The sequence below is a fragment of the Prionailurus viverrinus genome, chromosome C1, assembly GCF_022837055.1.
Source record: "Prionailurus viverrinus isolate Anna chromosome C1, UM_Priviv_1.0, whole genome shotgun sequence".
Taxonomy (NCBI): domain Eukaryota; kingdom Metazoa; phylum Chordata; class Mammalia; order Carnivora; family Felidae; genus Prionailurus; species Prionailurus viverrinus.
In genome coordinates, this window is record NC_062568.1 from 196,704,887 (window position 1) to 196,730,927 (window position 26,041).

Below are 26,041 nucleotides of genomic sequence, written 5' to 3' on the forward strand. Positions count from 1 at the left end.
GTGGCCCAGTTAACATGTAGACATGATTCAGAGTCTGGCCAGTGAGCGGTTTGTGATCAGATGTGGGCAGTCTCTGGACCAGAAGGCAGTGTCAGGGCAAAGTTCCTGTATAGTTCAGAAAAGGCGAGGAGAGAAAAAGAGGGGAGAGGGGGAGGGAAGGGAGGAAGAAAAAAAAAGCATTTGTATTGTAAAAGTTAAATTATTATACCAAATGAGAAGACACACACACACACACACACACACACACACACACACACGCCAAAGAGAGAGACAGTGGTGAGGGAGGGAGGGGATGGAGACAGGATTAGTGAATGGAGGCTTTCATGAGGAAGCAGAGATGTTCTGAGGTAAGAGGGAGGGAACTTGAGAATAATAGTCTGGGGCTGCCCCTGGGCCCAGGAGGGAATACCCAAAGCCCCAGGGCATGACTGCCACCCCCCTGCCACTCTTGATTGTGGTGGGGGCTCCTCCCAGCCTTTCCCCACATCCCTCCCCTCCCCTGCAGCATCACATCACCCACGTTTCTGTTTTTTAGCTACTCTGCCTCCTCCAGCTCAAGTTCAAGCGTTCCGAGACACGCAGACCTCTGTGTCCCTGACCTGGGACCCGGTGAAAGGCCACCCAGAGCTCCTGGGCTATTACATCTACTCCCGGGAGGCAGGATCATCTGAGTGGCAAACGGTTAACAACAAACCCATCCAGGGCAACAAGTGAGTTTGCCCCAGCCTTCCTGCAAGGAGGGGCCATAAGGACTGTGGCACCTGCCGTTTCACAATATGGCACTGGGCGCTGGGCACTATTCCAAGCTCTTTTCCTATATTAGGTCAGTTCATTCTAACTGCAATGCTCTGAGTTTAGGACTGTTGTTTTTCTCATCACTATGCAGATGAAGAAACTGAGGCATAGAGCTCTTAAGTAACTTGCCAAAGTCCCTCAGCTAGTAGTGGAAAACTGGAACTTGACCGGATGGGCTCTTACTCAGCAAACGCTGGCTGAGGGCTTGCTACCTGCAGAGGTGACAGACTGGGTCTCGTCTGTCCGGGAGCTTAGAGACAGAGAGAGGCAGAGAGTGCAGCCCGGGAGGCCTGGGTTCGGATTCTGCACGCACCCCTCACTTGCCTGGTGCTCGGGCATGGGTACTCGTTCTTCTGAGGCTGGGTTCCTCATCCGTCATCTGGGCAGGTAGGACCAGACTCTCCTCTCCGCGGAGGCTCCCTCCTCACTCGGTGGCCCTGGTCCTGGCAGTCGCAGTGAACCTCGAAGCTTCTGGGCTCCTGACTTCTGTCGGTTTTGAGGTTCTGTGGGGTCAGGGGCTCCCCTCCTTTTCCATCAGATGACTGCCTGGGGGCTCTGAGCACACCTGGCTGGGCTCCCCTTGGCCACCAGCCGCTTGATTATCTTACCCAGAAAAAGGGACAGGACCTGGGACCCCCACAAGTCTTTGGTATCTCGTGGTCCGCTGTGAGGGGTCCCTCATAATTCGTTATGGCTAAAACTTCCCAAGTTGGAGAATCATCAGATTTTTGACAAATTTTGACAAATGTGACCAGGTTGTCCCTAGAATAATATCTCTCCTTCAACTTGCATTTGATGTGCTTCCCTGAGGGGAGGCAGGGGTGGTGAGAGAGTTACTCAAGGTATTGGCACATCTGGGACACACGTCACACCTGAGGGGTGGCACACTCTTCTGGAACATCCAGAGAACTCATCACACGTGTGCATGCTGACGGTTACATATGTCATGGCTGGAAAGAGGCTAACCACCACTGCCCAGGAGTGCTGCCTTGTGTGATGGCATAAAGGGAGCCCCGCTGGGCTGTGGGGGTCCGGTCTGCCATACCGCCGGGCCCCACAGAACCCGGCTCATTGTATGCTCCGTGTCTGAACATCCTAACGGATGACTAACGAATGGGCAGGCTCTGCTCTGGGACTCAGGAGGCCTGGGCTATGGTCCAGGTGGTGTTTCTAATTGGCCGGGTGCCCTTGGCTCTCCTCTTCCCTTCTGGGGGAGGCCCTCCCCACCGGGAAAGTGCGGAAACTGGACCCTTTGATCCGTAAGGGCCCCTCCGCATTCCGACATTCAACTTCATCCGTACCTCCAAAACAGGGGCAACAAGAGTACCTTCCTCTGAGGGTGCTGTGACAAGAGCCTGCGATTACGTAGATTATAGGCAAAGCCAGGGCTAGACCTGCGTGCGTGGCTGCCGTCATTGCTGTCATGGTCACCATCGGTTGTCAGCAGGGGCTGGTCCTGGGAGCCACCCCCAGCCTCCCCTGACCAGGTGCTCCCTGAGCAACATCCCCCCCTCCATGCTCCATCCCTCTCATTGAGGTGTGCTCCCCATGAGACATGCATGTCCCTGAGCAGGGAACTTACTGCTGTGTCAGCTGTCAACACTTGACTGAGGTCCTCAGGTCTCATCGGGGACAGCTGGCTGAGAGAAGCTCCCTGTAGAGCAAGATTTGCTACAGGAAACTGTCGATAAGTGGAAAGAGAGAAAAAGGGGGTCTGCCATTTGGGTTTTTTTTTTTTTTAATTTTTTTTTTCAACGTTTATTTATTTCTGGGACAGAGAGAGACAGAGCATGAACCAGGGAGGGGCAGAGAGAGAGGGAGACACAGAATCGGAAACAGGCTCCAGGCTCTGAGCCATCAGCCCAGAGCCTGACGCGGGGCTCGAACTCACGGACCGCGAGATCGTGACCTGGCTGAAGTCGGATGCCCAACCGACTGCGCCATCCAGGCGCCCCATGCCATTTGGGTTTTATCAGGAAGGGGCATTTTTGTCTAAACCAGAGTGTCTCTGGATGTATGTCTCTGGATGACAATTCTCCTTCTGGGTCTTTGAAAGGATTCTGTGTTTTAGAATCACAGAATCCATGCAGATAATATGAACCACTGCTGTATTTCAAGGACGAGGCCCAAAGTCCTGGACATACACCAGATAGCACAGTTCAGGGGTTGGCTGCCTGGGCCTTCGGGGGGTAGCTTTCCCAGCATATCTGCATTTTAATGGTGGACTCCGGAAGAGCCACACCCTTTAACGTCTTTTTTTTCCCCCAGTTTTATCGAGAGATAACAGACATACGTGACTGTCTGTGTAAGTTCAAGGTAGACAGCATGGTGGTTTGATTTACATATGTTATGACATGATTGCCACCATAGGCTTAGTTAATATCCATCATCTTCTATAGATACAATAAAAAGAAAAATCATTTTTCTCGTTGTGATGAGAACTCTTAGGACCTACTCTCTTAACAGCTTTCCTGTATATCACACAGTGGTAATAACTGTGGTCCCCACATTGTGTATTACATCCCGAGTACTGATTTACTTTATAACTGGAAGTTTGTACCTTTTGACCACCTTCCCCCAACCTTTAAAAATGTTAATAACTCACCATCCAGGGTGCGGGCATCACTCTGGAGGCAGAGGCAATAATCTTTAGGCATGAACTGGCCCTAGGGGGGCCAGGGTGGCTCAGTAAGTTAAGCGTCCAGCTCTTGATTTCAGCTCAGGTTGTGATCTCACGAGCCATGGGTTCGAGCCCTGCATTGGGCTCTGTGCTAACAGTGCGGAGCCTATTTGGGATCCTTTCTCTCCCTCTCTCTCTACCCCCTCCCACTCGCTCTCTCTGCCTCTCTCTCAAAATCAATAAAAAATATGCTTAAGGGGCACCTGGATGACTCAGTCAGTTAAGCGTCCGACTTTGGCTCAGGTCATGATCTCACAGTTCGTGAGTTCAAGCCCCGCCTTAGGCTCTGTGCTGACAGCTCAGAGCCTGGAGCCTGTTTCAGATTCTGTGTCTCCCTCTCTCTCTGCCTTTCCCCCATTCACACTCTGTCTCTCTCTCTCAAAAATAAACATTGAAAAAAATTTTTTAATAAAATAAAATAAACTTTAAAAAATTAATAAAAAACAAACAAAGAACTGGCCCAAAACCTCAAATCCTACCTCTGGTGGCCACTTAGCCCACAAGATTGTTCTAGAAAGTTCAGGGACATCTGCAAGCTGTTTGACCCTCCCTGAAAGCTTACACATTTCTCTTCCAGGTTTACGGTCCCTGGGCTGAGGACGGGGAAAGAGTACGAGTTTTGTGTCCGATCAGTCAGCGAGGCTGGGGTAGGTGAGAGCTCAGCGACCACCGAACCCATCAGGGTCAAGCAGGCTCTGGGTAAGTCCAAAGGGCAGGTCCAGTCTGCATGTCTCCTGGGGGCAGCCCTGAGTGGGGCAGAGAGTGGGGGCTTATCGACCACATCTTGGAGGGTCCAGTCCCAGAGACCAAGGGGGCATAAGTCCTCTGAGGGGAACTAAAGCTGACCCCAAGCACCTCCCTGCCTTTCCTTTGGGGAGGAAATGACAATGGCCGGAGGCCATGGGGCAAAGTTCTCACCAGCTCTGAGGCCCAGCTGCCCTCTAGGGAGTGGAGTCAGGATTACCGGCAAATGCTGTTGGCTAAATTAGTACCCCAAAGCAAGGTGGGCATCCACTGGAGGACGCATGTTGGCTCCCTCGGGCCCCACTGCCCAATGTGGCCGCCCCTAAGGAAGCAGCTGTCCTCACCTCCCTCCTCCCCGTAGCCACGCCATCTGCCCCATATGATTTCGCGCTCCTGAGCTGTGGGAAAAATGACATGGTCATTGGGTGGAAGCCCCCCAAACGTCGTGGAGGCGGCAAGATCCTGGGCTACTTCCTGGACCAGCACGACTCAGAGGAGCTAGACTGGCACCCGGTCAACCAGCAGCCCATCCCCACCCGGGTCTGCAAGGTAAGCCTGGAATGTGGCCACCGCCTCGTGTCCTGGCCTGTGCCGGTGGAGACCAGAGGTCACTGTTAGAGGTCCTGAAGCCAAGAAGGCCTCGGGTTCCCTGGACTCAATAATCTGGCTAATTTTCAAATGCAGACTCACTTGGCCAACCTTGTTTAAGGCCCCAGGGACTTCCTGCTCTGACCTCCGGGCTGCCCCTGCCACACCCCTTTCCCTTTTGCCTCAGCCTTGGTTTTCACTGTCTGTTTCTGCTCTTCAAGATCAGTAACCTTCGTGAAGGCCACTTCTACGAGTTCCGTGCCCGGGCGGCAAACTGGGCAGGTGTTGGCGAGCTGTCGGCGCCCAGCAGCCTGTTTGAGTGCAGAGAGTGGACGATGCCCCAACCAGGTGAGGGGTCCAAAGATGCCGAAGCCCAGCACCTGCCCTCACCCCGTCCCCCAAATCCAACCAGTAGATGGGATGGGTGTCACCAAGCTTTCTGTGCATCCAAGCTTGCTCTGTTGGCCCCAGACCTCAGACCCCTGGTCCCTGCCACCAACAAGCCCTATAATCTCTGACACAGACAGTCTTAACCTTACCTTAGAGGACCCCTGACCTTGGCCATCAACTGGCTCTGCACCCTCCGCATAAACTATCCCCTAGCTCAGCACACCATCTGAGCTCTGATTTTGGCCGCAGGCCAATGTCAGACCCCAGGAGCACGCTGTTAGGGTGACTGACACCCTGCACGCCGTTCCCCACAACCCCGTTAACTTTCTCTCAGATGAGCCCCCACCTCCTCCCCAGGAAGGAAGGATCGTAACCTTCCATCATGCTGTTCAGCTCAGTGCTGGTTTTTATTTTTAACTAAATGGTAGATAATTAGTATGCATGATGCTTTAGACAGTAATTATGAACAACTGATATTTATTGGGTCCTTACCATATGTGGACAGATCCCACAAGTCATGCCATTCATGCTCACAGCAACACTAGATTATAATAATTACCATTATCTGTATTTTATAGATGAGGAGACAGGAACATAGGGGTTGAGGGACTTGAGCAGAGGCCCCAAAGCCTGAAGCTGGGGCCCGAACCCCGGGGATCTGACTCTGGGGGTCATGCCGTAGCCCCTACACTAATCACTGAAATAGCAAAGACATTAGAAGGGTTACTGCTGCCTGGGATAGGGAGGGAGAAGATCGTGGATGCTTCCGGAAGAAGTGATGCTGAGCACATTTTGAAAAGTTAACGCTCTCTCAGGCCCAGACCAAGACCAAGTTCTGTCACGAAGCCAAGTCCTACCAGGTCCCCACTATGCCCAGAGCAGGCGCTTCCAGATTGACAAGGTTGATGACAGACCGCCCGGCTCGCTGCCTAGCTGGCTGGCTGGCCGACTCCTCCTCTACCCCACCTCCCACAGGCCCCCCGTATGACATGCAGGCGTTCGAGGTGCGGGCCACCTCCCTGATGCTGAAGTGGGAGCCCCCCCTTTACACCGGGGCTGGGCCGGTCACAGGCTACCTCGTCAGTGTCCAGGAAGAAGGCTCTGAACAGTGGCAGCCAGTCACCCCAGACCGCATCTCTGGCACCCACCTAAGGGTGAGTCCCCTGCCCCTTCACCCCCTGACCCATCCCGAGCCTTCCCTGCCACTGAACATAGCAGGACTACAGAACACTGGCGCTGGGATGACCCTCAGAGATCACTGCCCTCACTTAATGTCAGCACAGGACCAGAGACGGGGAGTGGCATACCCAGGGTCACACAGCAAGTGGGCAGTCTGACCCGCTGGCCGGTTGCCTTAAACTGCTCCAAGCTGGGCAGACTCCTCCCTAAACCCTCACTCACAGTCATCCAGGTATGTCAGCATTGGATAGGCCTTTTCCCCTGAGCCAGGAATTCTGCTCTGGGATTGGATTGCAGAGAAATAATTAAGCAAGTGCACAAAGACCTCTACAGGGAAAAGTTGGAAACAAATGTCCATCGGTAGGGGGTTTGCTTAAATCAATCAGTGTATCCTTAGCGTGTAATCCTGTGTCAGGTAGTAGAAAGGCGATGATAGTTTAAGGAGTGACAATAGTACAAAAAATGAGGTGTACCTACATGTATGTACTGACATGAAAATAGATCCATCATCTGTGGCTAAGAAAAGCAGAATACAAAGTAGAATATTTATATGTTCGATAACATACTATGTATATATATAATATTATACATTAACAAACATATACATAGATATATATTTCTCTTTTTTTTAATGTTTATTTTTCGTAGACAGAGTGCACATGGGGGAGGGGCAGAGAGAGGGAGACACAGCATCTAAAGCAGCCTCCAGGCTTCTGAGCTGTCAGCACAGAGCCCGAGGCAGGCCTCGAACCCACAGACCGCAAGATCATGACCTAAGCCAAAGTGGGATGCCTAGCCGACTGAGCCACCCAGGCGCCCCAGTATTTCCTAATTTAAATGAGAAACAAACTCTAAACTTTTTGGATAAATAAGAAATCTAGCAGAATCGTTGGTTTTATTCACCTGTGATGGTCATTGGAACTCCCACCAACTGGCCAATATTGGACAGGCCAGAAAACAAAGTGTCAAGGAAGCGTTCTCAGTGGGCACAAATCATTGCCTTAGACAATCGGTCAGAATCCCAGACTTCCCAGTGCCTGAGGCTGTTTCCACACACCCAGCGCCCATCTCTGCAGCCACCAAGTCCCCCCGGGGCCGCCTGTGTTTGAGGAACATTTGTGAGGATAGTCCTGTGACGTGGACTAGATTCTGTTTTCTGGAGCTCTAGGGAAAGGAGGAATGTGTCTTCCCCAACTCACTTTTCAAGACCACACATTAGCGTTCCATCAGTTAGCACCAAGAGAGAGGAAGGCACGTTCACGACGCCCCAAACAATGTGGAAAGACTGCGAAACTAACAAACGTGGCGCCTGTCGTGTTTCTACATGGTTTATGTGCATTTCAAAGCCCAAACGGAGTGTTACAGAGTTGTTATTTCTGGTGCTCGCTTCGGCAGCACCTATACTAAAATTGGGACCATCAGAGAAGATGAGCAATGGTCCCAGCACGAGGACAGCATGCAGATTCGCGAAGCCTTCCACGGGGATTCTCTGGCAAAGCGAGGCAGTGTAAAGGGACTTCTCTGGTCATCGTCCAAGAAACCTTGTGCAGTGTTAGATCTAGGATCGGCTTCCGCTGGAAAGTAAAGCCAGATTTGTTTGGGGGAAAAAAAAATTGTTATTTCTGGTCGTCTGTGGGGGTGGGACTGCCAGGAGAGCTTAACCCTTCATTTTACATTCTTCTCTATTGCTTTAATATTTTCCCAGCAAGTGTGTCTTTCTTTTATAATCAAAACAGTTAAAACCTTTCATTTTGAAACAATAACCGTAAGGCCACTGGAAACGAGCGGGGAGGACAGGCCTTGGCCAGTGGAATGCTCTGCGATTCTGCAGTTTCTGCCCCACGGGGTCAGGCCCCCTGCAGTAGAGTCGGCCAGCGCTGAACAGCTGGTCCCAGAGAGCCACACGAGAGGGACGGTCCTTCTGCCTCCCCACGTAACTTGGCCCAGGCCAGGCTGGGCAGGCCCTGGTGACTTGGCACCATTTTTGCATTGTGGGTGGTTGGCCATTTACTGAACACCCCTTGGCGCCTTCTTAGTGCCAGGTCTGGAACCGGATCCTAGACGTAAAGAGCGAAATAAGCCGCGGTCTTTGGGCAGCAAGCAGTTACCTTACCGTGTATTGTATGATTGAGGGGGAGGCCCAAAGGGATTCTGGGAGTTCCAAGGAGGAAGGTAAGAGACCCTTCCTGGAGTCCTCGAATCTGCCCGAGCTGAGCTGAGTGGTCAAGGATGAACTGGCGTTGGCTAGACCAAGAACGAGGGGAGGGCTTTGCAGGCACAGGGCTCAGCAAGGACAAAGGCAGGAAGACGTGAAACGGGAAACCGATCAGGTGAATCTGGGCACCCGGAGGGAGTCATGGAGTGAAGGGGCCACACGGAACGGCAGGAACACAGAAGACACAGAAGGCTAGGGCCAGATTAGGAAGATGTTGCGCTAAGCATGCTAAGCATGATCAGACCGGCATCTTGGAAGGACTGGCAGAGGGGAAGTCTGGGAAGAAGGATCTAGAGTCAGGGACACCATTCGGGGAACTGTTGGACTAATCCAGGTGAGGAGAAATAAAGCCTCAATCAGGGCCACGGCGGGACGTGGAGAAGAGTAGCCACGTTCAAGAAATGTTGGGGAAGTGTGAACTCAGTGATGAGAAGTGTAGGGCTCAAGAGAAAGATGTCAAAGATGATCCCCAGGCTTCTCTCTGGGGTGATGGATGGAGAAGAGATGGGGTGCTTTCTTGCTGAGGCGGGTGATGAGTTAAGTGGGCAGAATTCCACGTGCCACGGGCATGGGAAGTAATCCCAGTGCAGGAACCCACTGCAGACTGGGACTCGGGAGAGTGGGGTGCTCCTGGCCTGCCCCCCACCCCGGGGCGAGCCTTTGCTGTCCTCAGTGCTCACCCTGGCCCACCCCTCCACCTCCCCCAGGTCTCTGACTTGCAGGCGGGAAAGAGGTACAGGTTCCAGGTTCAGGCCGTGAATTCAGCGGGTCCGGGACAGCCATCCATGCCCACCGACCCCATACTCCTGGAAGACAAGCCAGGTAAGGGCAGGGGGAGGCGCGGGCACCACGAGGCCGGGCTGTGCCATCAGGGACAGGCAGAGGTGAGCGGAGAGTCAGGAGGAGTGGAGAGTCAGGAGGAGCATGCAGATGTGCGGCAGGAAGGGCCCCCCTCCCACCGCCACCCTGCACATCATCCGGCTCCGCCTTTCCTTCTTGCCTGTTTCTCGCCCACTCCCCACTCCTGCTCATTTCTGCGGGACCCCAAGATACGAACATACGTTTGCTTCCTATTCGATGGGGTTTTCCATTCTTTCACGTGCCATATGCATAAACTCCCACAACTCCTCGTGGATATTTAACACCCAGCTCCATCCCAGATACCACACGAGGCTTTGTCGCTCTTGCAACCACAGCTCCCGAGGTCCCCTCCTGCCACACACGCCAGGTGCTACACTAGGTCCTCACACGGCCCGGCCCTCCCAACAGGCCCCTGGGCGAGGGATCATTGCCCCCACTCACAACTGACTCTGCCGTGGCTCAGAAGTTAAGCGGTCCGGTCACGCAGCTAGCACATGACGGAGTCACTTATCTCTGCGGCCACATTCTTTTTCCAGTCTTTCAATTCTCCGTTCATTCCACAAATATTTGGTGATGCCCACACTGCACTGGGGACACAGGGCCCCTGCCCTAGCATGGGGGAGGGGCCGGACCGTAAACAAGGAAAGGATTATGCGAAGGTGATGATTTAAGGGGGTGGTAAGTGCTGTAAAGGAAATGAACAGGGGGGTGGGGTGGGGTGGGGCTTACTTTAGCCAGGGTGGTCAGGGAGGGCCTCTCTGAGGAGGCGTGACATTAGAGCTGAGAGGGAGCTGATCACACAAGGCCTTGGAGACCCGGGCAAGGAGACTGGGGTTTATCATTTTATTCGAGCGCAAATGGGCAGCCGTGGAAAGGGTTAAGCAGGAAGGCGAGTGACTTGGGTTTATTGCTTCTCAACGTCTGGTGCCCTGCCTTGGGTCCTGCCCTCAGATGCCCGAGAGATCGAGGTTGGTGTGGATGAAGAGGGCTTTATCTACTTGGCTTTCGAAGCCCCCGAGGCCCCTGACTCGTCAGAGTTTCAGTGGTCCAAGGACTACAAGGGCCCGCCAGACCCCCAGAGGGTCAAGGTCGAGGAGAAAGCTAACAAGTAAGTGAGGGCAGAGGGGCGGTGTAACTAGTCCACAGGTCCCAAAGGCTGTCAGGTGAGTGGGGAGAAGTTCAGGGGCAAGGCCACCAGGGGGCGGGGCGGGGGGGAACTCATGATAGTGGGCCTGGCTGGGGCTGCTTGGTCTTTCACCGAGGACGCCGGCTGCCACCTTAGGTAGAAATGAGGGGACGATGCATTTAAGGGCAAACATGGCAACATTCACTAAAGATTCTTCTTCTGCAAGGAATTGTGCTGCCAAGGAGACGCAAAGCACGTGGTTTCTAGCCTGGGTGCCCACGGCTTGCTCTCGAAAGTTCTCTGGGCTCAGCGTCCTCGCGTGTAAAAAGAGGGGTTGGGACCAGAGGTCAAACGCCCCCATGTCTCACTCACCCACCCCCAGCAGCTCTGGCTTCGGCCCTGTCCGATGATGGCTTGAGCCCTGGGGGGCAAGAGAGAGGGCAGTGTGGCCAGTAGGAAGACCCTGTGCCAGAGAGCCTGGCTAACGGGGCCATTGAAGGTGCCAGGCCAGAGCTACCCTGGGCAGGGCACCCCGGGGGGATGTAAGGAGGCGTGGCCAGGGGTGGGGCTGGGGTGCCAGGCCTGCAGTTCTCAGGCCTCCAGGGCACAAGGCTCCTCACCAAGTCTCTGCTCTCCTCTCTCCACCAGGTCCAAGGTCATCCTGAAAGAGCCTGGCCTTGAGGATTTGGGCACCTACTCAGTAGTGGTCACCGATGCTGACGAAGACATCTCGGCCAGCCACACGCTGACTGAGGAAGGTAATGCCCCTGCCCCACTGCCACCTCCCCCAGAGAGACAGGCCCACATCAAGAGTCCCAAACACAAATGTCCCCAGAGGCTGGCAAGGAGCAACAAAAACTGATAAAGCAGCGATTTCCGGAGAAGTAGGCCGTCACCCACCCATTCAGTCAGCCAGTCCATTGACGAGTATCTGTGGAGCACCTGCCATACTCCAGACACTGTCCTGGGCACTGCGAACTCAACAGTCAAAAATCCCTGCTCAGTGGAGTTCACGTTCTTGTCTCTCTTTCCCTTTTCTACTTTTGATAAAAAACAAAGGTACCAGAATTATTTCACCTCCTTCTGTCGCCCCAGAAATACCACAGTGCAGGGTGAGGGCAAATTGCAAATGGCCGCTGGTCTGAGGAACCAGGACAATAGGGAGCAGCGGGGACTGTGGCAAACCAGAGAGGGGATGCTGTGTCTCAAGGGTCAGCCACGTTTGATGGCTTAGACAGAACTGGAGCCAGTGCTGTTGACGGACAAGACTCCGGCTCCGCTGTCCCCAGAGTACAAGGGGCGACGGGCCGCCGTCTTCCCGGCTGAGTGCTTGCTCGTGAGGCCCTCTGATTTTGTTAAGATGCAGAAGCCACACAGGCTCAGGTTCCGAGTCCACTTCCATAATCTGCCGGCTGCTTGATGTGGAGCAAGCCACGTCGCCTCTCTGGACCTCGGTTGGCTCATCTGCAAAGGGAGATTATAATCCCCGGGGCTGTCCCAGCAGAAACAATGTTATGCGGATACAGTCAGGTGATTGACTGTCTGCCAACTAAAGCCACGTTTCTGGTTTTCGTTTTATTTTGTTTTCACTTTGCCATGAGTCGAGACTCAGCATACTCAGGGCTCTGGGGCTTACAAGGGAAAATGAAGTGTGGGCCCCACCCCGGCCACCAGTGGGCCTGGAGCGGTCAGAGGGGACAGTAGTGCTCACCCCACAGCGCTGTGTGAGGACGGGTGAGGGCACGCGGAGCCCGGCACAGGGTAAAACTTCCCCAAGGAGGCAGCACGCCTCAGGTGGCCTACAACACTGTCCCTCACCCTCACCTCCTGTGTAGCCAGTGACTCCAGGCTGGGGGGGGTGGGGGAGGGGGGTCTCTTGGGACTTTCACCCAGCACGGACGCTAGGATGGCTCCCATGAACCCAACTGGCCCCGGGGCACTTCACTCTCCTTGTTTTGTTTTGTTTCTCCTTGCGCCTCCCGGTCCCAGAGTTGAACAAGCTGAAGAAGTTGAGCCATGAGATCAGAAACCCAGGTAGGCTGGGCCCTTGGGGGTGTCTGGAGCAGAGCTGACTGGGGCCCAGCAGAGGGGACAGAGGACGGGAGCATCACGGGGCTGCAGGGTCAGAGGCCCGGGGAGTCTGCAGTCCGCAAAGGAGAAAAGGGCGGCCAGCAGGGCGGGAAGGGAATGCAAAGGAGGGCAGAGTAGATGGCTTCGTCCTCTTGTAATTGTTATAATTGGCTCTTCCATCCTGTGGACTTTGGATCATTTCAACCTCCGCCCCCTTCCGTTGCTTAGCAGTAGCGTGTGGTCCCCGGAGCAGGGGTCACACACCTGGGTGCACCTGGGAGTCACCCTGATAACTTTTAAAGGCCCAGTGTCCAGGCCGTGCCCTAGACAAATCAGAACCTCTGGGGCTGGAGCCAGACATTCGCCTTTTTAAAAATCCTCAGGGTGGGGCACCTGGGTGGCTCGCTCGGTTAAGCATCCGACTTCAGCTCAGGTCACAATCTCGCGGTCCGTGAGTTCGAGCCCAGCGTCGGGCTCTGGGCTGATGGCTCAGAGCCTGGAGCCTGCTTCGGATTCTGTGTCTCCCTCTCTCTCTGCCCCTCCCCCATTCATGCTCTGTCTCTCTCTGTCTCAAAAATAAATAAACGTTAAAAAAAAATTAAAAGAAAAAAATTTAAAAATCCTCAGGGATCCAGTGCCCAGCCAGGGTGAGAACCATGGCCTCAGATCCCTAGGGAGATGGGACGCTTCTCTGAGATGAATTGCATTAGAGGGACTGAATGTGGAAACCGTCCCCAGACCCCCATCCCAGCGGCGTGGCCCTCAGACTCTTGAAGCGCTTTGCCTGTTAAATGGCCAGGGTGTGCTCACGGTGGGGCTGGTCAGGAGTGGAGAGGGGAGACGGGTGCCCCACCGGGTGCCCCACCCACCCCCTTCGTGTCCTCCGCCTTCCAGTGATCAAGCTGATCTCTGGCTGGAACGTTGACATCCTCGAGCAAGGAGAGGTGCGCCTGTGGCTGGAAGTGGAAAAGTTATCTCCCGCCGCTGAGCTGCATCTAATCTTCAACGAGAAGGAGATCTTCAGCTCACCGGTAACCGGGGGCTCAGACTTCTTAGGGGAGGTGCCCCCCAACTCCCGTCCGGGATGCGGCGTCTGGCGGGGCCAACAGCACCCCCTAGTGGACATTTCAGGAACGGCCACATGCTTTGTCACAGCGATGAGATGGGGGTGGGGACACCTGGTGGCTAGGGCCCGCCAGTGCGAGAAACACTCCCACGGATAAAGACTCTCCATCCCCCCCCCCAACACACACAACTTTTGACTGTCCTACTAGACATTCTTAAGATTAAAAACCTACATTCACGCTTACAGTTCTCTGAACCTAGACCCTCACCTTGTGATACAAAGTATTTGTGCAGTTTTAATACACACCGAATAGACAAGTTACTCCGTTAGCCACCTGACCCTACACTCTTTCGTTCATTTTCCTGTTCTTTTTTGTACAAAATGGCTTTTGACCTTTTTGCTTTACCGAACTTCTCTTAAATTCAAACCAGTTCATCATAAATCAGTGCAACAAGACAGATTATCGCTGAGCATCTACTATTGAAATGCATATGATTTTTATTTCTTCTTCACGTTACAGTTGTGGTATAAAAAAAATCATGCCTGTGGATAGATTGTATTAGATTGAAGCATGAGTTGCCCACATTCAACTGTTTGTTTTTTTTTTAACGTTTATTTATTTTTGAGACAGAGAGAGACAGAGCATGAACGGGGGAGGGTCAGAGAGGGAGGGAGACACAGAATCCGAAACAGGCTCCAGGCTCTGAGCCGTCAGCCCAGAGCCCGACGCGGGGCTCGAGCTCACGGACCGCGAGATCGTGACCCGAGCCGAAGTCGGCCGCTTAACTGACTGAGCCACCCAGGCGCCCCCACATTCAACTGTTTTTACAAACATGGCGATTTCAGTCTCAGGAGAGATTCGATCATGCTGCCATCTTGTTTGCAAATTGCATTTTCAGATGGCAAAGTGGGCATCAGACAATATGTTACAGAGAGGAGCACTGGTTCTGACAGAGGAGAATCTGCTCAGGGCTGGATGTCAGGACTCCTACCTGTGGGCTGTGTGCCCTTGGGCAGGCGTCTGCACCGCTCTGTGCCTCCGTTTCTGTATCTGTACAACGGGGCTGGTTGTCCCGGGATCAGAAGAAGCAAACGAGAAAATAGACATGAAAGTTGTACACAAAGATTAACAGCGACCTTGGCACATGGTAGAGGAAGTGTGAAAAAGTCTGCCCTCTTGAGTGCATGGCATTGGGAGTATTGGTTGTCCCTACAGAAAAATAAAACTATTTGTGGGATCGAGCACCGCATGGGACTCTACACTTACAGTGCACAGGGCCTGCTTCTGCTTCTCTCTCTGTCTGCCCCTCCCCTGCTTGCACTTGCTGTCTCTCAAAATAAACTTAGAAGAAAGGGCGGGGGAAGCACCTGGGCGGCTCAGTGGTTAAGCGTCCGACTTCCGCTCAGGCCATGATCTCACACTCCGTGAGTTTGAGCCCCGCATCCGGCTCTGTGCGGACAGCTCAGAGCCTGGAGCTTGCTTCAGATTCTGTGTCTCCCTCTCTCTCTGCCTCTCCCCTACTCACCCTGTCTCTTTCTCTCTCAAAAACATAAATAGACATTAAAAAAATTATAAAAAAAATAAAACTAGATGGCTCCCTCAAATCATACATACAAATAAGTCCAGAGAGAAGACAGTCCTAAATGTGGAAAATAAAACTTTTAAAAACTGTTAGAACGTGACAAAATGTAAATGAGTGTTAATTCTGGGGAGCAAGCACACAGGCATTTTTTATATTATCCTTTAAACTTGTATGGGGATTTGTAGAAAACGTGGCACAGTGGGGGTTTGGGGCTTATTATTAATTGCCGTTAACTCAAGTACCCAAGACTCTCCTGTGCCCGCTGGGCCCCAGGGTGTTCCCGGGGCCGGTGTGACACAGCCCGGGTCTATAGGAGAAGCAGAGTTACCCAGGGCCTCCTCCCCAGTCTCTGAAGGCATCTAACTCTGCACATATCGCACCCCCCACCCGTTCAAGTCCAGGTACGCCCTGATTTGTGTCCCACAGTACCTATTCCCTGGGATAGGAAAAGGGCAAAAAAGATTCTCCGGCTTTATTCTCCCCAGAACCGCAAAATCAATTTTGACCGAGCGAAGGGCCTGGTGGAAGTGATCATCCAGAACTTGTCGGAGGATGACAAAGGATCCTATACTGCTCAGCTCCAGGATGGAAAAGCCAAAAACCAGATCACCCTGGCACTGGTGGATGACGGTCAGCCGCGCCCTGCCCGCCCCACACGCCCGACCTGGCCTCTCAGCTCCGGGGCCTGTGTCCATCCCCACACTCCTCCCAGCTCACAACTCTTCCTCCCGATGTGTTCACAGATTTTGACAAACTTCTGCGGAAAGCGGACGCTAAGAGGAGAGACTGGAAGAGAAAACAGGGTAAGAACTGCTGGCGTGAAGCTCAGAGGCCGTGGCCACCAAGCCAGCGGTCAGTGCTGGGGACCTGCTAGGGACCTGCGGGACGGGTGGGCTAACCGGTCCCTCAGCCCCACTGGGTCCCCGAGGGAGGGCCACTGCAATTCAATGCAGCTCTGTCCCGGTGCAAGAACAAGACACAGAGCAACACCCCTGAGGGTCAAGCCCAACCCTGAGAGTGACACCTCCTTAAATTTGGCGCCCCAGGCACCTCTCCTGCCTCACCTCCGTCCCTGCCTTGGTGGCGGCAGAATCTGAGGGACCTGTGGCCTCTAGCTGCCCCTCCCCCGCGGGCTGCCCCCCATCTCACCACCAGGTGGCGCCCTGGCGGAGCCTGGAGCTCTGACGGCGGGCGCGTTTGTTTTGTGCTCGCAGGTCCCTATTTCGAGGAGCCCTTGCAGTGGAAGGTCACGGAGGACTGCCAAGTGCTGCTGACATGCAAGGCAAATCCCCGCCCCTGCCTCCAGCCCTGCCCCCCCCCCAGTGCGGGGAGCATGTGGCTCGTCCCCCCCAGCCCGATGGCTGTCCTTGTCCGCTTTCCCAAATTCCTGTGCTTGGCTGATCCCAAGGAGAAGTAGCCCCAGGAGGACCAGTTTAACTAGAAAACAAAGCTACTCCCTGGAAGAGCCCCAGGAGCCAAATTAGTGGGGGTCCCATCAGCCTTCAGCTAGATCTCCCAGCTGTTCCAGGAAGGGGTTCTGTGGGGCCAGGGTGGGGGGGCCAGGAGCAAGTGAGGGGTCTATATATGGAGGGGGATTCCCTAATGTTTGTTAGTAGCCTTGCCAGACCCTGTGCTCAGCACCCATCTGCCTCACGATCATCTGTGAGACAGGCGTGGGTCGGAGAACAAGTAGAGAAACAGCTCAAGACCACGGGGTAGGAGGTGAAGTCTGGAGCGTGGTTTTAACGCAGCCTGACGCCAAGGGTGGTGCTCCTTCTCAGCACCCTGCAGCCTCTTTAGATGCCTGGAGAAGGGTAGGATCTGTAAGACGCACAGACGCTTACAAGGAAACAGAAGAGAGAAGAGATCAAATCCAGAGTGTGGAACCAGCAGAGGACATGCGGTGTGAAGGAAGGACTAGTTGAGATCTAAGAAGGAATTAGCTACGAGCGAGTGTGGGGGTGAGGGAGAGGCAAGTTTGTAGGAAAAAAAAAGAGAGAGAGATCTGATGAGTTGAGTTCCTACTTAAAAAGAGAAGGCCTGAGAGAGTCTCTTCATTCCCTGCCTCCCTCAGGCAACCAACACCAAGAAGGAAACCTGCTTCCAGTGGTTCTTCCAGAAGAAAGAGACACCGGACGGTCAGTACGACCCACAGACTGGAGTGGGCATCCTGTGCATCGAGGAAGTAAGTGCAACCCCAGGTCTCACACCCTCCAGGCAGCACCAGGAGCACTGGGCACCGGAGTCAGGAGCACTGGGCACGCAGTCAAGAGCACTGGGCACGCAGTCAGGAGCGGGGCTGGGACCAGGATGAGGCCAGTGAGACACTCACTTCGAGCACAGAATTTAAGGGGGCACTAAAAACTCAGTAATCAAGATAAATAACATTTCAGGCAGTATATTTTGAACCAAAATTAGTGCAAGGAAAAAAAAAAGCCCATGGAGGGGAAAATAGAAACATTTTAAGTAAAGGCAGGAACAGCGATACTGATATTTCCTTTTGTTTGGATTGCATTTCTGGCCCCGCCACTAACGGTGTGACCTTGGGCTAGTCATTGTCCTCTGAGCTCAGCGATCGTCTGTAACATGAATGGGTCAGAAGGAACGCTCAGTCAAAGATTTGTTCCTGCCCCGACCAAGAGTGTAGGATTCAGGGCCGGAAGGCGATCGCTATGTGAGGCGGGTCTGGGCAGAGCAGAGCAGGCCTGAGGCTTCGTTCTCCAGCCCACTTGGCCTTCAGAGGGTGGGTGGCCTGGTTAAGATGGAAACACAAGGCCTGTGCTCAAACCTTCGATGCTTCTCTGCCCTGCGGCTGGTTTCTGCGGCCTCACGGGGTGCCACGGAGGACTGGAGCAAATGTGAGTTTGCTGACCAGGAAGGGAACAATGACTTCAGGGTCTTCCCCCAAATCCCGGCCGGGATGATGCCACAACCGGCCTTTGTCGCCACAGCGCAAGCTCCTGGCACAGGGCTCGGTGGCAAGTAGGCGCTTCGTAGCTCGAGAGGCTTGTTGTAATAATCGGTTGGATTATCTTTGGCTTTCTGGCTTCCAAAGAGTTACCGCCCTTTGTAGCGACAGCCCATGGCCAGGGCGAGGATTATGCCACCATCTCACAGGCGAGTAAATGGAGGCTCCGAGGGGTTAAGTGCAAAGACACAATCACCCTCCCCCGCCCCCGGTTTGACTGGGACTTTGGAGCCTCCACTGGGGGAGGAGGGGGCCAAGCAGGAGAGGTCTGTTGGGGTTCAGCTCTCCAATCCCCAGGCTAAGTGTTGTCTCTGCCTTGGATTCTGCCTCAAAACACACTATGGAGAGATGGTCGGAGTGGGAGAGACCCTTTGAGGGGGGACAGGGAAGCAGATAGTTCTCCCAGGGCCCGAAGGAGATGCTGTGCAAGAAGAGGTCACTTGTGACAGCTGGACCTTGCTTCAGGAGCGCAACCCAGGCTCTTGCTTTGCTGAGTGTCAGTTCGGGCTTCATTTGGGGTTGACGAGCACGCGCCAGAAAGGAGTCCCTTGTCCTGGCCAAAAGATAGCACGCTTCCTTCTGGAGAAGTGCAGAGGGGTCCCTCCAGCCGGGGCCTCCAGGGAGCAGGGCAGCTCAGGGAACCCTGCAAAGAGAGGTCCTCATGTCCTTCTCGGTGCAGCTGCCTGTGAATCTAAAGGTGGGGTGTCTGCTTCTGCCCTCAGTTCCCCCCCACCTCCCTCTACCTGCCCCCCGGCCCAGACCAGCCCTGAACTTGGAATCAAAGAGCTCCAGAGGTAGAAGCAGCCTTAGAAATCGCCCATTCCAGATGGGTGAACTGAGGCCCAGAGAGAAGAAGAGTTTTTGCCTGCGATCACACAGAGAGTTAGGGGCAGGCCTGGAGCCCAGGCTGATTGGCACTCCCTCCAGAACCTATGCCAATACCCTCATGCTCTCATCCTTCTTTCCAGCTGTCCAAAGAGGACAAGGGAATTTATAGAGCGACGGTTTCTGACAATCGAGGGGAGGATGACACCATACTGGACCTCACAGGTGAAGGTAGGAGCTGGCGATGTGAGAGATGGGCCAGGAGGACCCAGGGATCGCACAGAACCACAAGATGTGATAGACCTGTAGGGTAAAATTTATGAGATCACCATATCACTTGGGGCAATAGAGAAGCTAAGGGACCTGCCCAAGGCTGCACAGCGGGCGCGTGGCAGGGACCTGGTCTGCGATACCGAAATCCGGGTTCTCTGCAGCATACCGCCGTGAGCCTAGGCTTCGAGACCCGAAGCCGGAGTTCACCCCTCCACCCCCTACCGAGCCCCAGGCTCAGTCAGCCATCAGGCTGGTTGACTCAGCCTCCAAGAAAATTGTCAGGCTGCCCTATTTGTCCTCCATCCGTGGTGCCCCCCTGTCCCATCAATCAGTGAGTGCCCCAGACCCAAGCCAGTGAGGGGACCTCCTGTGGAGCTCCCTGTACCCTGAGCTGTTCATGAGGTCCACCAGGCTTTCCCAGGGACATGCCTACCCCTGGCACATCCCTCGAAGGACCCTATGTCAGCTGACCATCTCTCTGTCTCCCTCCAGCCCTGGATGCCATCTACACTGAGCTGGGCAGGATTGGTGGTAAGCAAGCCCCCCCCCACCCTTTTTTCAGCCCTGTCCTGATGCCACATAGCCTCCAACGCACCTCCAGCCAGCCTTGGCTGCCAGGCATGGGTTTAGTTTCCAACCTCAAAGATCGACGGAGAAGTTCGTACCTCCTCACAATGCTGCATTTCCCCCGCCGCACGTGTAGAGCGGCGGGGGAAGGGGGGGGGGGAGCTGGCTGGCACCCAGATGTGCTACCCGGAGGGCCTTGACCTTCTCCTTTGCCTCCCCAGCCCTCTCTGCAACCCCGCTGAAAATCCAGGGGACCGAAGAGGGGATCCGGATCTTCAGCAAGGTCAAGTACTACAATATCCAGTACATGAAAACCACCTGGTTCCACAAGTAAGTTGGCCTTTCCCTGGAGCCCTAGCCCAGCTCTGGGGGTGGGGGAGTAGAGGGTGGGGGAGGACAGACAGCATCTGTCCCAGAGCCCAATCCCACGGGGGTGGCAGAGACAGGGTCTCTCACTAGACACGCTGTCCACAGAGAATCAGGGATAGGGAAGAGCAATGAAAGGTACAGAAGGGAGGTTCCCCAGGGAAGGTAGGAACCCTGGTGGTAAACCCATTTTTCTAGCACATCCATGGCCACGGAAGCATCATTGTCTTAGAGAAGCATCTTGGAAGGGTGCAGAATGAGGGAGGACCAGACGGCCGGGTGGGTCACGGCGCCTTTGTGGGTCTCTGCAGCCTTAGCAAACTCAGGCAGCCAGGCTGAGGGGATAGGTGCAGGCAGAGGGATGTGTGGGGCTGACAACGGACTGCGTGCCAGGGCCGGAAGGCAGGATGGGTAAGTTACCCACAGAAACTCAGCCGGGAGCTAAGGGACTGCAGACAGTTTGAGAGCATTTTTTTCCTGGTGCTGCTTACCATTTGCATGCCTCACCCTTGTGGAGCAGACATTGCTGCACTCATCCTATGGAGAAGGCTAGACTGACTTGGTCAAGTTTGTCAAATGAGTGAGAGTCAAAGCCGAGGGCTCCTTTCCTAGCCAGAATTTCTGAGCCCTGTGACCAGGTCCACAGGTGTCACTTCTGCAACACAACATTGAGGACATGGACCGGGCATCTCCAGGAATGAAATACAAGTAAAGAAGGGAAGGAGTCGATATGGTTTTTAAGGACTAGGGAAGGATGATGGTGGGAAGACACGCTGGGAGGGTTTAAGCTGAGGAAAATGAAGAGGTGAGGAAGTGATCCCCGGGGGTGGAGGACGTGGGGATCACTGACCCCAGAGCCCCGTTTCTTTAAGGTCCCAGGCTGAAGGACACATCACAAATACAGACTCAGCACTGGAACATGGTTGATGTGCCACGAATTTGCTGAATGAGTGAATGAATGAATGAATGATGGATGGTCAGCCCACAGATCTGGAAACAAAACCCCAGGAGAGGAGTTTGCAGGGGGCGGGGGGTGCCTGTAGACCCCTAGCCAGCCAGCACTGACGAGCAGGGCAGCACTGACGGGCTGAGCCGTGTTCAACATTTCTTTGCCCTCATATCCAGAGAAAAACGCCTGGAGAGTGGTGATCGGGTGAGGGCCGGCACCACCCTGGATGAGATCTGGCTCCACATCCTGGACCCCAAGGACTCAGACAAGGGCAAATACACCCTGGAGATAGCCGCCGGGAAGGATACCCGGCAGCTCTCAACTGATCTCTCGGGACAAGGTGAGCTGTCCATCCGTCTGTCTGCAGAGAAACCTGTTTAGAAAATCCTGTGGTCTTTTGGGGGCAGGGGACTCCCATCTCGCCACCCAATCCTGGCACTGCCCCGAGAGAACACAGGGATGGGAAGACGGTGGAGGAACAGGCAGCGCTAAGCCCTGTAACCTGCAGGTCACAGGGGCTGAGGCTCTGACGCTCCCCCCCCATCCCCACCTCCCTCTCTTTCCTTCTGGCAGCTTTTGACGACGCCTTGGCTGAGCACCAGAGGCTGAAGTAAGTGCCCCCTGCATTTCTTGTGTGAACCATCGGCCCCTTGGGGTCTGGCACGAGCTGGGTACAGGACCCCTTCCTGGGCGCCTCAGCCAGCTCTGCCTTTCCCTCATCGCCCCCTCACCCCCACCCCGGGCAGGCCTGTCCTTTAACAAATAGAACTCAAGCCTTTTTCCCATTTCTGTTTTTCAGAGCCTTGGCCATCATTGAGAAGAGTAAGTCCAGTCGTATTTCTGTTATTTTCATGTCTGAGTTTGGGGCAGCTTCCCGGGAGTTCGTGCCTCCTGGCAGGGCTCTGAGGTCCCAGCTCCCCATGGGGTCTGTGTGGCTGTGGGCGGCAGGGACACGACGACAGATGGATGGATAAGGGGTCCACGGACGCCTGATGTGTGGGTGTGGACTGAGCAGGTGCAGCAGCCGGGGCCTGAAAGGCAGGGATAGACAGGAGGGAGGCTGGGCGGGCTTTCCGGGCGAGGGGTGAGGGCTGGGGAGGGGACGGCCTTAAAGCCGAAGCTGGTTCTGCCTGTTGGGGCACTGGGGCCTCCTGCAGCCCAGGACACAGCCCCAACCCCAGAGGGACGTGAATTGGCCTCTGAGCAGCAAGGATGCCACCACCAAGTCCACACACGTTACCTTCGTCAGGTGACCCCGGCCCGTTCCTCCTCCCCAGTTCTGGAGGGGGAGGGGCACCTCACTGTCACCTTCAGGCACCACCGGTCATAAGGGTGACTTCAAGTCAATAACAGAAGCACAGCGTGTCCCTACCTTCTGTTTGTGAAGGCAAAGAAACACGTAATACAGACTTAAAGATTTCTACCCGAAATGATGAAAATAGAGAAAAGAAACATTGCTTAAAAATAAAACCCCCACTCTGTGGAACCTGATCCCGGGAAGCAGCTGGCAGGAAAGCATTCATCACCGGGGGCCTCTCTTTTCCCTTCCAGATCGTGCCAAGGTGGTGAGGGGCCTGCCAGATGTAGCCACCATCATGGAAGATAAGGTACTGACCAACCCCCGCCCGTGGCCCGCAGTCCCACGCTATGCCCCCTCTCATATCCGTTACAGATCTTGATACAAGGTAGCGCCGTGGATTCAAGAGCCGAAGGAGCCGGATCCACCCGAGTCTGGCCGAGTGACCACAGTCACTGGGCACGTGTAGTATAAAGGAGAGACACTGAGCCTAGTGTCGGACCCGTGGGGGTGCTCATCCCACCTCTCTGGGTGGCCCTGGGCGTCACAGCCTTCTGTCAGTGAACTTCCGTTTCCGTAGGAGTTCTACTTGGTGATCCCTAAAAACCCCTCTAGACCCGAAAATACCCAAGTCTAGTGTTCTAGAAAATGATCGTTAATGTTTGCATGGTGCTTACTTTGTGCCACGCACTATTCCGTTACGTGCACGTACTTCAGTCTGTTTAACCGTCAAGGCACCACATGAAACGGGATTATTCCTAGTCCCTCTTTGTAGCTGAGGAAACTGAAGCCCAGAGAGGTTAAGGGACTCCCCTAAGGTTGCACGGCTGGAAGGGGCAGGGCTGAGATTCAGAGTCTGCATGTGCCCAGCTCCCCACTGAGTGTTTGACTGTTAAACTGTAGCGCTCTGTGTTAGAGCTTGTTCAAGGAATTTCAGGGGCGCCTGGCTGAGTGAGTGTCCAATTCCCGATTCTGCCTCAGGTCATGGTCTCAAAGTTGAGACATCAAGCCCCACGCTGATTCATTCTCTCCCTCTCTCTCTCTCTCTCTTCCCCCCCCTCCCCCCCCAAAACAAATAAATCAACATTTAAAAACAAAAAGAAGTTTCAAAGCCAACTCATAAATCTTTGTATTAAAGCAGTATAGTCTTCTTTACATGGTAAAATCCTAACGGCAGATATGCAACAAAAAACAATAAAGCGAAATTCAGGCCAACCTGGGGCAGATTTGCTAGGGTAACAATGGTCTGAAATTCCAATAAGTAAATGTGCCTGTAGAAAACTTGAGGGATGAAGGATGCGGAATTAAAATACATTGCCTCTCCCGTTTTACTGTTGTCCTTTTAGGGGTCACAAGAGAACACACGTAATACATTTATCACCAAGAGAAACGTACTGGGAGCTCTCTGGTGGGGGGGGGGGGGGGATAGTGAAGATGAACGCCAAGTGTTAGTATGGGGAGGCCAGACTGAGTGTTCCCTTCCTGTGCTTTCCACCAGACCCTGTGCCTGACCTGTGTCATCTCGGGAGACCCCACCCCCGAAATCTCTTGGCTGAAGAACGACCAGCCTGTCACCTTCCTTGACCGCTACCACATGGAGGTGAAGGGGTCGGAGGTCACCATCACCATCGAAAGAGTCAACAGCGAGGACAGTGGGCGTTACGGCGTCTTCGTCAAGAACAAGTATGGCTCCGAGACGGGCCAGGTCACCATCAGCGTGTTTAAACATGGGGAGGAGGCCAAGGTGCTAGAGACAATGAGAGAGCGTGTTCAGACGCAGCCTGAGGCCTAGTGTGCATGGCCCGGGAGGGTCAACCCGTGGGTCACAGCCTGGCACAGGCCCCTGGGCCGGGCAGGGGGGAAGGGGACAGGGTGGAACCCAGGACGGGGGGTGAGAGTGCAGTGGGTACACGAAAGCGCAGAGGCCAAGACCTTGCTGGGGTCCCGAGGGGTCTCGGGGTAGCGAGATGGGCACTGGACTTGGAGTGGAGAATTACACACAAGACCCCACTCCAAGTCCAAACTCGCCGTGCACCTTGCCTATCTCATCTGCTAAATGGGAACTCCTACTCCGAGGGATTGTTTATGAAAACGCTTTATGGTTGTCACAACCGGGGGCGTCTGTTGGCATCTAGTAGGTAGAGGCCAAGGACGCTGCTAAACCACAGCCGCCCCCCCCCCCCACACACATAGAATTATCAGACCCCAAAGGACAGTGGTGCCGAGGTTCATGAGTCCTGCCATAAACCCATAGATCTCCACGTCCCCCCTTAGGGGTCTATAGTTTCAATTCACTGAAGTTCAACAAACACTCTTCTGAGGTCCCTATGTGCCGGGCTGAGAATATCCCTGGAAACACAAAGATGGTTGAGATGCAGGCCCTGCCCTCGAGGCTTTAGCCCAGCAGGAGAGACAGACGTGGATATAAAAGACTCCAGGGCAAGGCAGAGAAGGATGACAAAACAGATCCAAAGAAAGTGCCCCCAGAGGTCAGAGGAGGGAGATAGGTGTTCGTCCCAGTGGGGGAAGGTGGGCTTTAAAACACCTTCACAGGACTAGCGGAATTGGAGTTGGACACTGGAAAGTGAGTCCAATTTGGCCACGGTATTGAGAGGAGGACATTTCAGGATGACGCTGCCTCGGTGGCCTTGGCCTCCAGGCTGGAGAGGCGGAGAACCTCGGGACCTCCTCCAGCTTGGGGCCTCTGCCTGGCGCGGCCCAGACTGGTTGGCCTTGTCGGCTGGACCTCAGCACAGAGCCGGTCGTGTCGCCGCGCTCCAATCTCCTTTTTTAAAAATGAGATGTGGAGGGAGTGGGGTTTATAAAATGATAGATGCTTGTTGTCATATTTTGGAAAAACCCTGAAAATGATAGAGGAGACAATAAAAATCATCAACACTCCCAACAGCAGGAGGTAACTCCCGCCTCCGATTTCTGAAATGGCTTCTGAAGTTCAGGATGAAACGAATCACCCCTCCATCCACTACCTACACATGCACGCAGGTGGCTTAACTTATACCCCCCCCCCCCCCCCCAGGCGACTGTCCCTGGCTGGGAAAGAGTACTGGGATTGTGCGGATCTTGGAGGCAAACACGCCCAGGCTTGAAACCACAGGCTCGCCATGTGCCCTTGGGTGATTCTTTCCCTTTCTCGGGGCCTCTCTCTGCGTCCCATCTGTAACACGAGAAAGCTGAAAGATCACTTTTGAAGGGCTTCTGGCTGACACGAAGAGTTGTATTACCTCCCAGAACTTAACTCCCTTTGGCTTTGCTTTCCCCGTGACTGGTGGAAAAGAAGGCTGTACGCTAGTCCCTGCTCCCGCTCTTGTACTTGGAGAGGGGACTTGGGTTCTTTCACGTGTCACTGCAAAATGCCACCTGCTTCAAAGAAATCAGAAAGCACAGTGTCCGTGCACTTTCTGCTTAGAGCTGTGACAGCCTCACATTTGCTTATGTATGTACTGGGTCATGACACAAAGCACTTCTCCTTCACGAGATC

At 54.2% G+C, this 26,041-nt stretch overlaps 1 protein-coding gene and 1 non-coding gene across 3 annotated transcripts in view; both read left to right on the forward strand.

Moving 5' to 3' along the window:
* MYOM3 (myomesin 3) overlaps positions 1 to 25,460 on the forward strand; it is a 48,575-nt gene extending 23,115 nt beyond the window's left edge. For both annotated transcript variants that reach the window (XM_047873365.1, XM_047873364.1), the window contains 22 exons: positions 536 to 710; positions 4,053 to 4,174; positions 4,581 to 4,768; positions 5,029 to 5,155; positions 6,173 to 6,351; positions 9,299 to 9,413; positions 10,404 to 10,560; positions 11,227 to 11,336; positions 12,568 to 12,612; positions 13,543 to 13,679; positions 15,783 to 15,927; positions 16,041 to 16,100; positions 16,512 to 16,579; positions 17,372 to 17,482; positions 19,234 to 19,321; positions 19,856 to 19,894; positions 20,152 to 20,260; positions 21,422 to 21,585; positions 21,819 to 21,855; positions 22,045 to 22,067; positions 22,797 to 22,852; positions 24,041 to 25,460. In XM_047873365.1, the coding sequence (XP_047729321.1) occupies positions 536 to 710; positions 4,053 to 4,174; positions 4,581 to 4,768; positions 5,029 to 5,155; positions 6,173 to 6,351; positions 9,299 to 9,413; positions 10,404 to 10,560; positions 11,227 to 11,336; positions 12,568 to 12,612; positions 13,543 to 13,679; positions 15,783 to 15,927; positions 16,041 to 16,100; positions 16,512 to 16,579; positions 17,372 to 17,482; positions 19,234 to 19,321; positions 19,856 to 19,894; positions 20,152 to 20,260; positions 21,422 to 21,585; positions 21,819 to 21,855; positions 22,045 to 22,067; positions 22,797 to 22,852; positions 24,041 to 24,334 (2,549 nt within the window). In that variant the 3' untranslated portion in view covers positions 24,335 to 25,460. The remainder of the gene's footprint in view (positions 1 to 535; positions 711 to 4,052; positions 4,175 to 4,580; positions 4,769 to 5,028; positions 5,156 to 6,172; positions 6,352 to 9,298; positions 9,414 to 10,403; positions 10,561 to 11,226; positions 11,337 to 12,567; positions 12,613 to 13,542; positions 13,680 to 15,782; positions 15,928 to 16,040; positions 16,101 to 16,511; positions 16,580 to 17,371; positions 17,483 to 19,233; positions 19,322 to 19,855; positions 19,895 to 20,151; positions 20,261 to 21,421; positions 21,586 to 21,818; positions 21,856 to 22,044; positions 22,068 to 22,796; positions 22,853 to 24,040) is intronic.
* Positions 7,756 to 7,862, forward strand: LOC125174240 (U6 spliceosomal RNA). Its single transcript, XR_007155356.1, has one exon. It is a non-coding gene; the product is annotated as a U6 spliceosomal RNA (small nuclear RNA).
* Positions 25,461 to 26,041: the final 581 nt, after the last annotated feature.